The 13971-nt window shown below is 36.3% G+C and overlaps 1 protein-coding gene across 9 annotated transcripts in view; it reads right to left on the reverse strand.

Annotated features, from left to right (window-relative positions):
• LOC101745825 (mucin-3A) overlaps positions 1–13971 on the reverse strand; it is a 118670-nt gene that overhangs the window by 10562 nt on the left and 94137 nt on the right. For 4 of the 9 annotated variants that reach the window (XM_021349081.3, XM_062671657.1, XM_021349083.3 and 1 more), the window contains 6 exons: positions 5997–7019; positions 5700–5822; positions 4468–5472; positions 4277–4387; positions 501–3107; positions 63–308 (listed from right to left, as the gene is read on the reverse strand). In XM_021349081.3, coding sequence (XP_021204756.1) covers positions 63–308; positions 501–3107; positions 4277–4387; positions 4468–5472; positions 5700–5822; positions 5997–7019 — 5115 coding nt within the window. The remainder of the gene's footprint in view (positions 1–62; positions 309–500; positions 3108–4276; positions 4388–4467; positions 5473–5699; positions 5823–5996; positions 7020–13971) is intronic. The other 5 variants (XM_062671659.1, XM_062671658.1, XM_004928062.5 and 2 more) reach the window with 3 other exon arrangements.

Here is a 13971-nt window from a genome sequence, read left to right on the forward strand (position 1 = left end):
TTATAGATAAGTGCGCATAAGAATCATATAATAATAAATACACGACTGAAATAATGATATACCTCCGGATCAATATCCAGTGTTAATATTCTTGGTTCACGAGTAGAGCTCGTCATGGATGATATGACCATCTCCTCTTTAGCAGCTGAAGATATACTATTAAGCAGAATCTCATCAATAGAGGGTAGCATTGTTGATGTGCGTAAACTCAATACATGCGAGGCAGTGCTTTTTTCAGCAGGCGGCTTATTTGTGGCAGTTATTATACCCAATGAACTGCTTTTAATATTAAGTGCTGATGAGGGTATCTGCAATTACGAAATATAAAGTTACACCTTGCCATGTTATTTGGCATGCGTAATAATTGTGATTGATAGGCATGCAGAGCTTACAGACACCGAAGAAACCCTTTTTCATGCACTGCTCTCACTCCATTGCTGCTCGCTGCAAGTGAAAAAGCGTCAAGCATGGCATCAAGCTAAACAATGTAAAGTCGGTACCATATTTTGTTGGTTATTTACAGTGTCGATGGTTAAGCTGTATTCCGTTCCGTTATTTGATGTGTCTGTGGATGTCACAGTATTATCGATATTAGTGGATACTCGGATAGGGTTAGACCGCGGTCTGACAATGGCTGGATTATTATGGATGGGGCTGTATGGGTTCCTTAAACTCCATGGACTGATTGGTAGTACGTCAATTTTTTGCATGACTCGTGGCACTCTAGTTCCATTTGGAAATTTTCGTATTATTGTGTTATTAGGTAGCACGCCGTAAACTATATACGGGCTGGCCTCTGTTAATGATTCCAAAACATTGTCGTTAGGGTCTTTACGTACCACTGTGTTATTCGGCAATATTCCGAAAATGACAAAATCTTTTTTTGGTATAGTTGTAGCAAAGTTCGCTTTATTGGAAGGTGTTGTGGATAGGATTGTTGTGACGGCAGATTGTTCAGCTGTCGTCGTCTCAACAGCTGCTTCTGTAGTGGTCTCTTCAAGAATTTGAGTAGTGATTTCTAAGTTAAATTGAGTTGTTGTTTCTGTGGCGGGCACAAAAGCAGCAGTCTCAGTATTTTGCTCTGTGGTTATTTCTGAATTGCCTGTATTTGTTATTGTTGTATCTGATGTTTCTGGTGTACTACTCATTGTTTCTGTCTGTTCTGTAGTAGCTGTGGCAGTTGTGCTTGAAAAAGTATCAATATTGTCAGTGAACGTTGTTACAGGTACATTTGTCACAGTGGTACTGGCATCAATAGATTCATCATCAGAACCAAAACGAAATGATAAACTATCAAATTTTGAAATTGTTGTTGTTTCAGGTACATCAACAGAATTTGTGGAAGCTAATGTTGTAGTAGCTGCCAATACTGTACTTTCTTTTAGATCTTGAGTTGTTGTCGTTTCGGCTTCTAAAGGTAAGCTTCTCACGGATAAGGTTGGGGAAAAAGTAAATGGAGGGAATGAAGGAGCAGCTAAAGGAGAATTTGTTATGTCGGTATTGGTCACAGTCGAGGTTGTAGATGTCATATTATTCATGATATCTGTCAAACGCTCAGATAAATTCATGTTTTGAGAAACGCTCGCTATATCACTTAGAAGAGGCGGTGATGCTAGTTCATCATTGTGCTGCCTGATTAAATCTTCGATCATTTTTAATACTCTGGCTTTTTTCGATAAAACCCACAGTTGGAAACGCGATATCTGTGATGGATCTTGAATATTGATTTCATCTATATTTGGTGTCGGTGAAGATATGAGAGGGAACGCGTTCCTATTTTGTAAAGTATTCCAATTATTTGAATTTTCATCTAAATTGTCTTTCTCTAAGTCGCGCGCAGGGAGATCATCGATTCGGTAGTTGGTAAGGAATGGTGCAGGAATTTTTTCTTCGGACTCGGTTCTATTATCTAGAGTGACAGACGACGTCAGCGGTACAGTTATTGAAGTCGTTGCTTCAGTTGCCAATGATACAGGTGGCTCATTCATGGGAGTAACAACAACTGCTGAAGTTGTCTCACTACTAGATACAATTTGTGTGTTTTCAGTAACACTACGTGTCACATTTGTGTTATTTACAGTTTGGGTAGGTATATCTACATCATTTTTAACTGGTGTGTTACTACTATCTACAGTGATATTTACATTACTGCCAATCGCTACATTTTGTGGAAAATCAATATTTACAGAGTCAATGTTAATGTCAATATTTTCTGTATCCCTTAAGTCCTGCAGGCTGTAAGGAGTGGTATTTGGGACAAAATCAGCATTCTCAAGAGAATTTGCAAGACCATTTAAAGCTCTAGGAATTAGATTTTTCAACAAACTGGCCATATCGCCTGAAATTCTAGATCTACTATCCTCGTCCATATTTTGTATAATCTCCTTAATGTTATTAGACAACATGCTCGTTAGTTCTGATGATACTATACTATTATTAGCTAACAAAAGATCAGATACAGTATTATATACCATAGTTGGATCAGTCGGCTGGATTGAAGTTGCTTGTGTAGTAGTCGTAGTTTTGTCTGTCGGCCTTTCGGTGTCTGAATACAACACCTTAATAGCAAAAGGTCTCCTTGCGGAAACAGGAGTGGATGGGGGAAGGGTGGGGGTTGGCAGTGTATTCACAGGGGTGATATTTTCATCTTGCGTGTTTGGTGATTGCGTAACACTAATTTCGGTCATAGTGTTAATCACATTGGGTGTGGCTTGATCAGTGTTCTGTACAGATTTAGTAATAGTGCTTACATTTACGGCAATAGCTGTACGATTGTCTTGAGTTGATATGCCTTGAGCACTATTTACATTAACATTACTCACGCTATCGAGTATTTTTGTTACATCTGTATTAAGGATTGGTGGTTTCGTTACTTCAGTTGTAGTGGAAATTCTGGGTTTTGGTGTCGAAGTAAGAATTTCAGCTAAAGCATCAAAAATTGAAACTGTAACTGAAGGCGAATGATTGGTCGCCTCAACGTTCATTATATGTGATTGTTTCACCAGACTCTCTGAAAGTCGCAAGTCTGCTGAAGATAGTGTCCTTCGTGTCTGACTAATAGAAAAAGCATTCAGATCTGGCCCTAATTGTATTTCTTCTCCCTCTACCTGAAATAAGAAGTAATCTCACCCATATAAATAAAAAAATAGAAAATGAATTTAAGGTTGCATTTAAGTATTGCAGTAAAACCCTTTTTGGAAATTCGTGCACAGACCAAAGCCTCTTTATAACATTCGGAAATGAACAAGTAAAATAAAAGAAGTTAGTGATAATAATATTTCGAAAGAAATTTAAATGAAAATGAATTTCTATTAAAACAAGGCACAAAATGTTTACATAGTTTAATGTCTTAAATGTTAGTGAACACTACACTACAAATTATTCATACATTAGTTAAATGATATAAGCTTAAGCGTTAAGTTTTTTTTATTAATTTTGAATTATAATCTTAACGCGAAAACTTAAAAAATATTGATTTGTTCCAAAGAGATGTTCCAAGCAGAAAACAATTCTAACTTCTGTAATAAAATGCTATGATACACAATCTCTTTAAAACTAATCTGCAACCATTATATTACAAAAGAATGTGATTGTAAATGATGTATGTGAAACAAAATTATGAACTAAATGATTCCATTAACCCGTTCTGTGGATGATTCGTGTTTGCGTTTTGACGTCATTACGTTCTGTCTTGGTACTGACTTTGTAGCCACATCTATTTCCTCCCCAATGAACCATTTAGGCTCCTCTATAGACTTTGTCAACAGGTTGTCAGTGACGTAGAATTTCAGCCACGCCTTTAGCAACGAGAAATTTCATTTGTTAGTATAAATTTTTGAAGCTCTTTTTATAAAAAATATTTCAATTTAGCCATTAGATGCTAACAAAAATCTAATGTGGATTCACTAAAAGTATCAGTCCCTCTAGAAATTTTCATTTAATAATTATAACTAATTTCATATGGCATTTATAGAAATTCACAGACATGGTAAGCAATTATTTGACTTTTAATAAATCCACAAATAAAATGTCAATGGAATGGTAATGAAAATAGAATCAAAGAACTCAGTTATTGGATGGTATGAAAATGTTAATTACAGTATGATGAAGGTGCAACAATGAAACAATATTTTAATGCCAATTATAAAGGGGCTTTGCTCATAAAAATTTTGAAAAGTAATGAATTTCAGGTAACTAGTGTTGCACTGAAATTGAAGGTATAATAAACTCGGGTCTGTGTTAGTTGTTTATTGGTACGTGTTGTGACTTTACTTACAGTTGATGATGTGACTGTGGGTACAGTGGGTTTGTAAAATGGTTTATCGACTACTGTGGCTCTGTATTTAGAACTGAACCTACTCTTAGATTTTTCAGGTTCAGATGTAATCTGTAAATATTCGTCAATAGGTCATAATAATAATATATTACTATGTTTCTAGGCTAATATAAAATATAATATGTACTTACACCATTATTAGATGCTTCAGTCGTTTTGGAGTAAGATTCACTATACTTTCTAATATTTCTATCTCTTGGTATGGTTGTTGAGCTTTCAACATTTACTGCATTTTTAGATTTCACGCGTTTCCGACCAAATTTTCTTGTTTGGATGTTTCTTACTGATGATGTTATAGACGTAGATACCCTTTGTTTCGATTCATTAGAAGAAGGATTTTCATCTTTATAATTAGCATGAAATTTGTATCTGTCGGAATCCATTCGCGCAGAAATTGTGGGAGGAGCTGTACCCATAGCCATGCTTTCGGAGTCTTCTGCCACAATAGATACTTCATTAATTGTATTATTTTCTTGGGATTCTTTACTATTATTGGTTATAAGGACATCATTTTTGCCTTCTGTGTTAACTTCTTTTGGTTGTTCAGAATTAATAAAACTGTCGTTTGATTTTTTTAAAAGCGTAAAAATTAACGGCATATCAGCAGTATCTTCTACTTTATTTTGTACAGGTTCGACAACTGGCTCGTTTCCGCTTTCAGTAGGGGAAGTAATATTTTTATTTAGATTTTTTCGAAGTCGAGAATAATAGGACGTTTTTGGTAGAATAGGTTTTCTCTTTATGTTTGCGAAATTATCTTTAGATTTTTCAGTTACAACTGATATTTCTGTGCTGCCAGCAAAATTTATAGATGAAAATTTTCTCGAGAAATTTGGTGGTCTAACAAAAGATTTTCTTCCCTCTAAGTCTTTCGATTTGGTTGAACTCTCTACATTGGGTGTTTCTGTTGTAGAAACCTTAACTTTTCGGTTGAATTTTACTTTGATTGGTTTTTGATTTGAGTACGGATTTGATGATGACGAAGAGACCGTTCGGTTTCTTGAAACAAATGTTTTTCTCGAACTGGTATCGACTATGGAAGGTTTCGTCTCCTCGGGTGTTGTACTTACATCGTCCAGCTTATCATCAACTCTTTCTTGTATATCTTCTTCTTGTATATCTTTTTGCTTACGGAGCTGTAATGTTATATTGCAAAAATTTGCAAAAATGAATACCACATTTTATTAGATTGTTAGATTATTTACGTTTAATGTAATTTCACTGGGATATATATATTGAACTTTATAATTAACAAATAATTATACGAATAGATTAAATGGGTAGTGACCAATAATTTATTTGTTAAATCTTTCAAAATTGTGTTAGTGTTAAGTAGATAATATGGTTATGAAATGTTTGTTACCCTAGAGTATTTATTTTCAGCTGGGCCAGTTTGAGTGGATTGTAGTGATGGAGTATACGTGTTGTAAACTTTTTGTGATGCTTTCACGGACAAACTCTCGATAGGCGGAGAGCTCGCTTGTGTCTGAAAATGTGACGTGAAAATGCCAATGAAAATGTGTAATATTATTTCGGAGTCTTTCTTAATGGAAATAGTCTAGGGGTTACATAAGCAATGTTGTTAACTAGTTTTTTTGTCATAAAGGTGAGTTAGGTAAAATTAGTTACACCTTGACCGTTATGATAAGATGAAACTCACCGATGCATTCTTAGATTGAATTAACGCTTTAAAGCTTGGTGGATAGTTATCGTCATCACTGATTTCTTCCGTTTCTTTAGTTTTTGGTGGAGAACCTGAGGATCTGATGCTGGGCTTCCTACGACTCAATGGACGTCTTATCACTTTGGTTACCTTAAGGGTTGTAGTTTTCAGCTTATTAGCTTCAGTACTTTGAGAAACGATACGTTCAACGATCGGCGCGAAAGTTTGCGCTTCAGATTGACTAGTGATTTCCTTTCTCTGACTAGACTTCACTGCTTCATTTCGTTTCGTCAATCCTTCACCAGTTAGATTTGCATCAGATTCTGCGGGTCTCGTTCTAAATCTCAACTTTCTAGCATTTCTTATGTCTCCTGTTCTTGCTGTTGTAGGTTCTTTATCAGAGACGGAAATTGAATTAGTCGTACCAGAACTGTCGAGGTCCAAAGGTCGAGTGTTAGTTCTTGTGTTAATACGCCCACGACGACCCCGTGGTACTATAGCTTCTGTTGTCGGTGTAGCTGAACTTCTCCTCCTAAATTGAGTTGTAGAGGTTATTTCTTCTCTGGGTACGATTTTAGATATATCGTCTAGGTTTGAGTTAATGACTTCTAATTTAGATTCATCGATGGTTGGTGAGGAGGTTTCTAAAGTAGTTTGGGTTACTTGCGGCGGCCGTCTGCTGACTTGCCTGAATCTGCTCCGAGCGACGTTCTCCCGCGCTACTATCGGTTCTGCTTTTACTTCGATTTCGACTGGTCGGCTTCGAGATCGACTGGAAGTCCTTCGCGAATCGAATCGTTCGTTGTTTTCTTGTGATTGCGCTGATTCGGACGTAGCCTCTATCGGCCTGTTCCGGGTTCTCGTTCGGACAACGTCACGTGGTGTGGTTTCATCCCGCCCTCTGCTGTTTCGAGACCTGAAGGTGGGTTGGGCTTCAGGCTGGTTGGAATTGGATACACTGTTGACATCAGGAGCTGAAGGGCTGGGTAGCCTTCTGCTGGTTCTTGTCAATCCCTCTACCTGAAAAAAAAAAGAAAATACATTAAAGTTTCCACCTTTCTCAAAGTTTAAAATAATTAATGGATATCTAGTGGATAAATTACAAACAAATTACAGTTGCTTATCTAATAATAAAAATAACAATCATTAATGACAAATTAGACTAGCAAACAATAATATTATAATAGGTCGATCTAAGCTGAAAGTGATACACACAATGCGACTAAACAATGCATTATGAAGCAACACTACACAGCACGGTACGAAGAAAATCAACTTAAAACAATGCTAGTGACCAGCGAATGGAACTGAATGTTATTGTTTATTTAATATCACATAACTTTAGATTGTCGTTTGTTGTTATATTGTCTACGATCGTAAAACGCTTGGTACTTTCATAAACTGCATACTTTACAATCACTGAACAGCCATTTTCAATTCAATGAAATACGGAAAGTTTATTTGTCCACAGCTATTTACTCGTTTCCTCTTCTTATATTAGGAAACGGATAAAACAACCGTAAGGTTGCTTTAATTGAGGCTATAAAGCCTCAAGCTTTCAAACGCACTTTTTTTTTTTTCAATTTTAAATCGCAATTTTTTTCTTCTTTACACGAAGAATTTGCTGATAGGCTTAATAGCTGACGATCGAATACACAAATTTCTTTAATTCACGAAAAGGACAACGCAAGTACGCACCGCAACTGGTGGTAGGACCTCTTGTGAGTCAGAAATAGGCAGGGTGGTGGTACCTACCCGCGCGGACTCACAAGAGGTCCTACCACCAGTAAAAAAATTCTGAGGTCCTACCAAAAAATAAAATATTTCTGCCGTGAAGCAGTAATGCGTTTCGGTCTGAAGGGAAGGGCAGCCGTTGTAACTATACTGGGATCTTGGAACTCATATCTCAAGGTAAGTGGCGCATTTACGTTGTGGATGTCTATGGGCTCCAGTAACCACTTAGCACCGGGTGGGCTGTGAGCTTGTCCACCCATGTAAGCAATAAAAAAATGTGTGGTATCGTGGGACACCCGATAGGAACGAAGTTCCGTATTATAAAAATATTAATTTTAAGTTCTATTCGAGGTATGAAGAAAATAATTATTCGAGTACACATTTTCATTATGATTTTTTTATTGTTAAAAATAAATAAAAAATATGTTATTTTTTGTACGTTATTACAAAGCTAAGTCGTACACTGTGTGCATTACTAATAAAAATCTTACGTTACGGACGTTTTTTTCCAGTTAGGGTGGGTTGGAGGATGGGACGATGCGGACCCCTCCGCTAAGGCACTTCGTTCCAAAAAAAAGAATTTTCAATCAAAACGAAGTGCCCATTTTTGAGACACGAGAGTCCAGAGCAACAGTTGCTCTTGGCGTTCTGTGGCTTGACCTTCCAACTACATAATATATCCGGCTCCAAAACGCAGGCACTTGCACTTGTCCATACGTCACACGGCCTGGGCGACAGCCTTATGGCCTTGAGTCCGATACAAAAGCATTAATTAATCACCTATTTTGTAAGGAGCCGAACTTGATCGTGCCGTGCAGAACAATTTCACACGCGGTTGGCTTCGGACAAAGAAATTGAGTATTTTTGCATTTCGAATATTTATCGCGATGCAATCTATGCATATAAATAAAATTGGAGTGTCTGTTTGTAATATTGAAAACCGCTTTTTACTACACCCATATGAATATATTATATACGGTACATACATACACCAAAACAACATTTTTTACAATATTTGTCTGTCTGTCTGTTTGTTCTGGCTAATCTCTGGAACGGCTGGACCGATTTTGACGAGACTTTCAATGGTAGGTAGCTGATGATATAAGGAGTAATTTAGGCTACTTGTCGAACTCAGCTATTCATTAATAAAATTTAATGTTTTCGAAGCGAAGCCAGGGCGGGTCGCTAGTTAGTAATATAGTTCGTTTAATAACTGCGGCTTTCTTGATGATTACAAGATTGCAATTACAAAATTTTAATAATTTAAAGCTTATTGGGAGACCAGGTGAGTAATACCACCTATTTCGGTCACCACCACCTGTTTGTTACAGCTATCTGTATAGCTGTAACACAACTTGAATGAGATTTCGACTTGTATGGTTTTGTGGACTAGGTTTGCTGTGTGCATGGTTTGCTTGCAGTAACGCTTAGCATCGATAAAACTTAACATTGAAAACTATGAAATTTAAATGTATCCTCCTCGTCCTGTCATGACAGTCTTCAGGTCTGAGGGTCGTGACCACCTCCATCCGTGACTTTTGCCATCAAGCTTTTGTGGCAACTCATACTGTCTTGGGCCACGGGGGCAGTGTCGTAGACGTTGGCCTCAAGGATGCTGCTGATCTGGTCATCAATAAAAAAAATTATTGCTCTTGTAGGCAGTCGAGCATACGGCCCACCTGATGGTAAGTCGTTACCGTCGCCCGTGGAATATGGCAATGCCAGGGGCAGAGCCAAGCCGCTGCCTATTGTAATTAAATAAATAAGCTGGACTGAACACAAGTGATCAGAATTAAACAATGTAATACTTTAACTGTAACAAATCCGCTTGCCCTCATTAAGTCTAGCACGTGCACCATTGACTATTATTACAAATTATACACACACATTAAACATATGTATAGAACACATGTTACGCGTTTTAAAAGATATTGTGTTAATAAAGCACATGCCATTTACCTCAACGGGTCAATAGAGACTGATTATACGAAATTCAGTTAAGGCATAATCACGCTTAATCGCAAAATTGCGGTCTGTTTTGTTGCAAACCTTAAAGGCTATGACCAGGTCTCGAGTTATTGAGGAATATGTATATCGCAATAAATATGATCCGCATTAAATATTTACTGTCATAAACATTCGCGTGTGGTGCCTTTTTAATTTTTTAATTTTATTGTTTAAATTGGTGGACCAGCTCACAGCCCACCTGGTCTTAAGTGAGATATGAGTTCTAAGATCTCAGTAGAGTTACAACGGCTGCTCCACCCTTCAAACCGAAACGCATTACTGCTGCACGGCAGAAATAAGGAGGTCCTATCACCAGTAATTACACAAATTATAATTTGGCCGGTTTGATTTTTATTACACGATGTTATTCCTTCACCGTGAAAGTCAATCGTCAAAATTTGTTAAGTATGTATTTCATTAGAAAAATTGGTACTTGCCGGCGGGATTCGAACACCGGTGCATCGCTCAACACGAACGCACCGGACGTCTTATCCTTTAGGCCACGGCGACTTCAAAATGTGAACAACAACCTACAGCCTGAAATACAAATCCCTGTTGTTTTCATTGGTACTTCTCAGGCTCTTTTTGGACCTGATCGCAAAGCTCATATAACACTATAACATTCAATAAGTACGTAAAATTGCAAAAAAAATGTGTATTCTAATATAAGCTTTTAAATGTTGAATTGTTTTTATTTTCTTATTTTCTTATTTTTTTATTTTTATTTCATTTACTTCAGATTTTGCATCCATATTACACTTCATTACACTGCATTAACATTTCATTTATACTAGAATTAAATAAAAATAATAACTACAATCTCGGACTAAAACAAAAGCAATAATAATAATAATAATAAAAACAAAAAATCAAATAATAATAATAATAAAACAAAAACTCAAAATTAACATGAAAACTACCTTAACCTAAAGGCTGGTTTGGATCCAGTGTGCTCAACATGCACACATGATAAGCTTTCGTTTTCTGGTCCGAAATTTAACAAAGCTCTTTCATGATCTCCTTGTAAGTCGTTTGAAGCACTCACTCTGGCCGTGGGCTCGGCAACGAAGTTCAGTCACGACGAAACCCCAGACATTGTTGCGTGACACGACCTCAAACAATGACTGTATAATATGACAATCTGTTAACGAATGTAGGCCTGCTATTAGAATAGTGACACTTTGATTTTACTGAACTCGTTTGGTTAAGATACGCTCTGCAGTTTAGTTTTGTAAAAATTTAGGCAGATTTTCGAAACTATTGACAAGATATGGCCCTACTACTATTTTGGCAACTTATATGTGGCTGTTCAATAGAATCAATGAAAGGATAATTTTTCAGCCACGAGTTAAAAATGAGGCATTTTTAACCAGCTTTAAAAAAAAAGGTTTTCTAATTTTTTTGCACAATTCGATTTTATTGTTGATAGCTTACCTGGCAGACTTTGTAGTGCCTCAATCGAAAAATAGAAGACCTGAACTTTTGTATAAAATAAACTTAAAACAAACAAAAGGAATCCGTCCGACGGGGGACACATCAAAGGGAAAACAAAATTGTTATTTTTATTTAATTCCGAGCATTTTCATATTTATCTGCCTTTTAAGCCTTCTCTGGACTTCCACAAATAATTCAAGACCAAAATTAGCCAAATCGGTCCAGCCGTTCTCGAGTTTTAGCGAGACTAACGAACAGCAATTCATTTTTATATATATAGATTAATCGATAATAGTTATTTTTTTTGGTTAATATTTGAAAATATATTGGATGCAAAGACATTTAACAAAAACTACATGTCTCGATGTTTTACAAAGATATTGACTGTAATACGTTATGTAAAATAGCACTTATATACAAATAAAATTATGGTGAGTTTTGGAAGGAAGGAAGGCCATTTTCTAATGCATAACTTTGAATTTTGACTCACAATCGTCACTATAATATCATCCGCACGAAATCTAACGCTGAAATTTACAACACATATCTATTGTTTCGATATCTTTATTCACAAATGCAATTATTCATGATAAATCACTATAAATACAGCATACTTAAATATAAATCGAAATATAACAAAAAAAAAAAACATAATAATACCACACTCACAGTGTGCACTCAGCTCAGTGCTACGCAAGGTCGTTATTTGGATCGCGAGATCTGTAATTTTGTGCCACACTTATAAACTCAAGATTCAATATGAACTTTTTTTTATTTTTTTTATTGCTTAGATAGGTGGACGAGCTTACAGCCCACCTGGTGTTAGGTTGTCACTGGAGCCCATAGACATCTACAACGTAAATGCGCCACCCACCTTGAGATATAAGTTCTAAGATCTCAGTATAGCTACAACGGCTGCCCTACCCTTCAGACCGAAACGCAGTGCTGCTTCGCGGCAGAAATAGGTAAGGCGGTGGTACCTACCCGTGCGGACTCACAAGAGGTCCTACCACCAGTAAAATATTTTAAAAGATTTGCTGATCTATATTTGAATTAAGTTTGAAATGTTCCGAATACTTATTCCTCGCGCATCTAATTACATTAATTCGTTTTATTTAGTTGTTCTAAGCGATTTGCAATAAGTTTGGAATTTGTTGAATTTATGGTCCAAGACCTCATATCGCACGTAAGCAGGTTGCGTGGTTCATCGGTTCCAATGACCTCTTAACACCAGGTGGGCTGTGAGCTCGTCCACCGTACCTAAGCAATAAAAAAAAATGTAATTCAAAAATTGATTTTTTTTTAATCCTGGGGCCAATTTTTGAAACGCCCGTTTTCTACATATCAAATTATGCAATCATACCAGCCTACAATCAGCCCACGAACTTTCGCTGTTGTACATAAGCCCATATGTAAGTAAATAATACGTTTCTTGAAATGAATTGAAAACTACTCGTTACCATCAACCTCATCCACATAGTTAAATTTTGAGGAATACCTTAAATTTACAGATCAGTATACTTAGTGCGAGTTTTTTAACGTTCTCGATAGCGTAAAAGTTAACCCAATTTTGTATGCAGTTGGAACAGCGCCCCTAGCGGCAAACGTACGCAAACGATCCCATTCCATACAAAAATGAGCTAACTTTTACGCTATCGAGAACGTTAAAAAACACGCACTAAGCACACAGGTCGTGAAAGCCCGTTTACGTAATTTTATGACGCCTACTGCCCTTAAAGCCTTGTCTAAAGCCTTGTTACAGGTGTGTAAGTAATTAATTCACGATACCAAATATAGCATTCAAATCTAGATTTAGTATCTAACAACGTTAATATTGCGAAGGTCAAAATGTCACATACATCAGATTAATTAAAATATAGAGCTTATTCAAAGCTTGTCGGGCTCCTGCGTGCAAGTTTCAGATGTGTGTCGAACAAGCGGGCTAGATTGTGCAATCGAACGTAAATGCAGTTTGATCAGCTGTGGTCCTATTCAAAGGCGTTACAAAAATTAAATTTACCTATCAAACAAATTAAATTTCAAGATTCTTAAATTCAAAAATAAATTTCAAGACTGTAGTCTTATGTGAATTACTAAGGATTCTGAACTTAAGCGGTTTTTATGCTATTAATTTTATATTACACATTAATAAAAAGATAAATTATTTTTTCTATACTGTACTATAGTGTATACCATATTCTAAGTCTGTACACACGTACCTAGCCTTCATTCCCGCAAAGAACCAAAGGGAAACGGGGGTGACTGAAAATCAGCGCTGTTCGATTTATCGACCTTGAACAACAATAGCTGAGCCACCTCCTTTTGCCTTTTTCTTTTTTTCTTTTCTTTTTTTTGTATTTTGTTTTATTTTATTTGATGTGAAAGGCAATAAATGATTTTATTATTATTATTATTTAAACTTAAATAGCAAATCCAAATAACAATTAATTTAATCTTTTTGATGTGTCCTTTAGATACTAGTCAGGATATTAGAGCGGTGAGCGATAATTGTAGTATTGTGATTGATGTACATTTATATTATGTTTTTTCAAGTTAATCGAATGTCTTGTCGGTGAAAATGACATTCAATATAGACAGATATTCTTCGTGCTTTAAAATAAGAGTTCAACACTAGTAAGGTGCTACAAAGGAAGGATTTTAAAGTGAAATTTTATTATATTATTTTTTTCCTACCTAAGCTGGTAGCCTTGAGAGGCTATTCCAGCGTAATCTTAACTAGTAGGTGAGCTCATGGGGCTCAAACCTGACGACGTTGCTAACACGAACCCTAGCAAGA

Source organism: Bombyx mori, chromosome 13 (assembly GCF_030269925.1).
Source record: "Bombyx mori chromosome 13, ASM3026992v2".
NCBI lineage: Eukaryota > Metazoa > Arthropoda > Insecta > Lepidoptera > Bombycidae > Bombyx > Bombyx mori.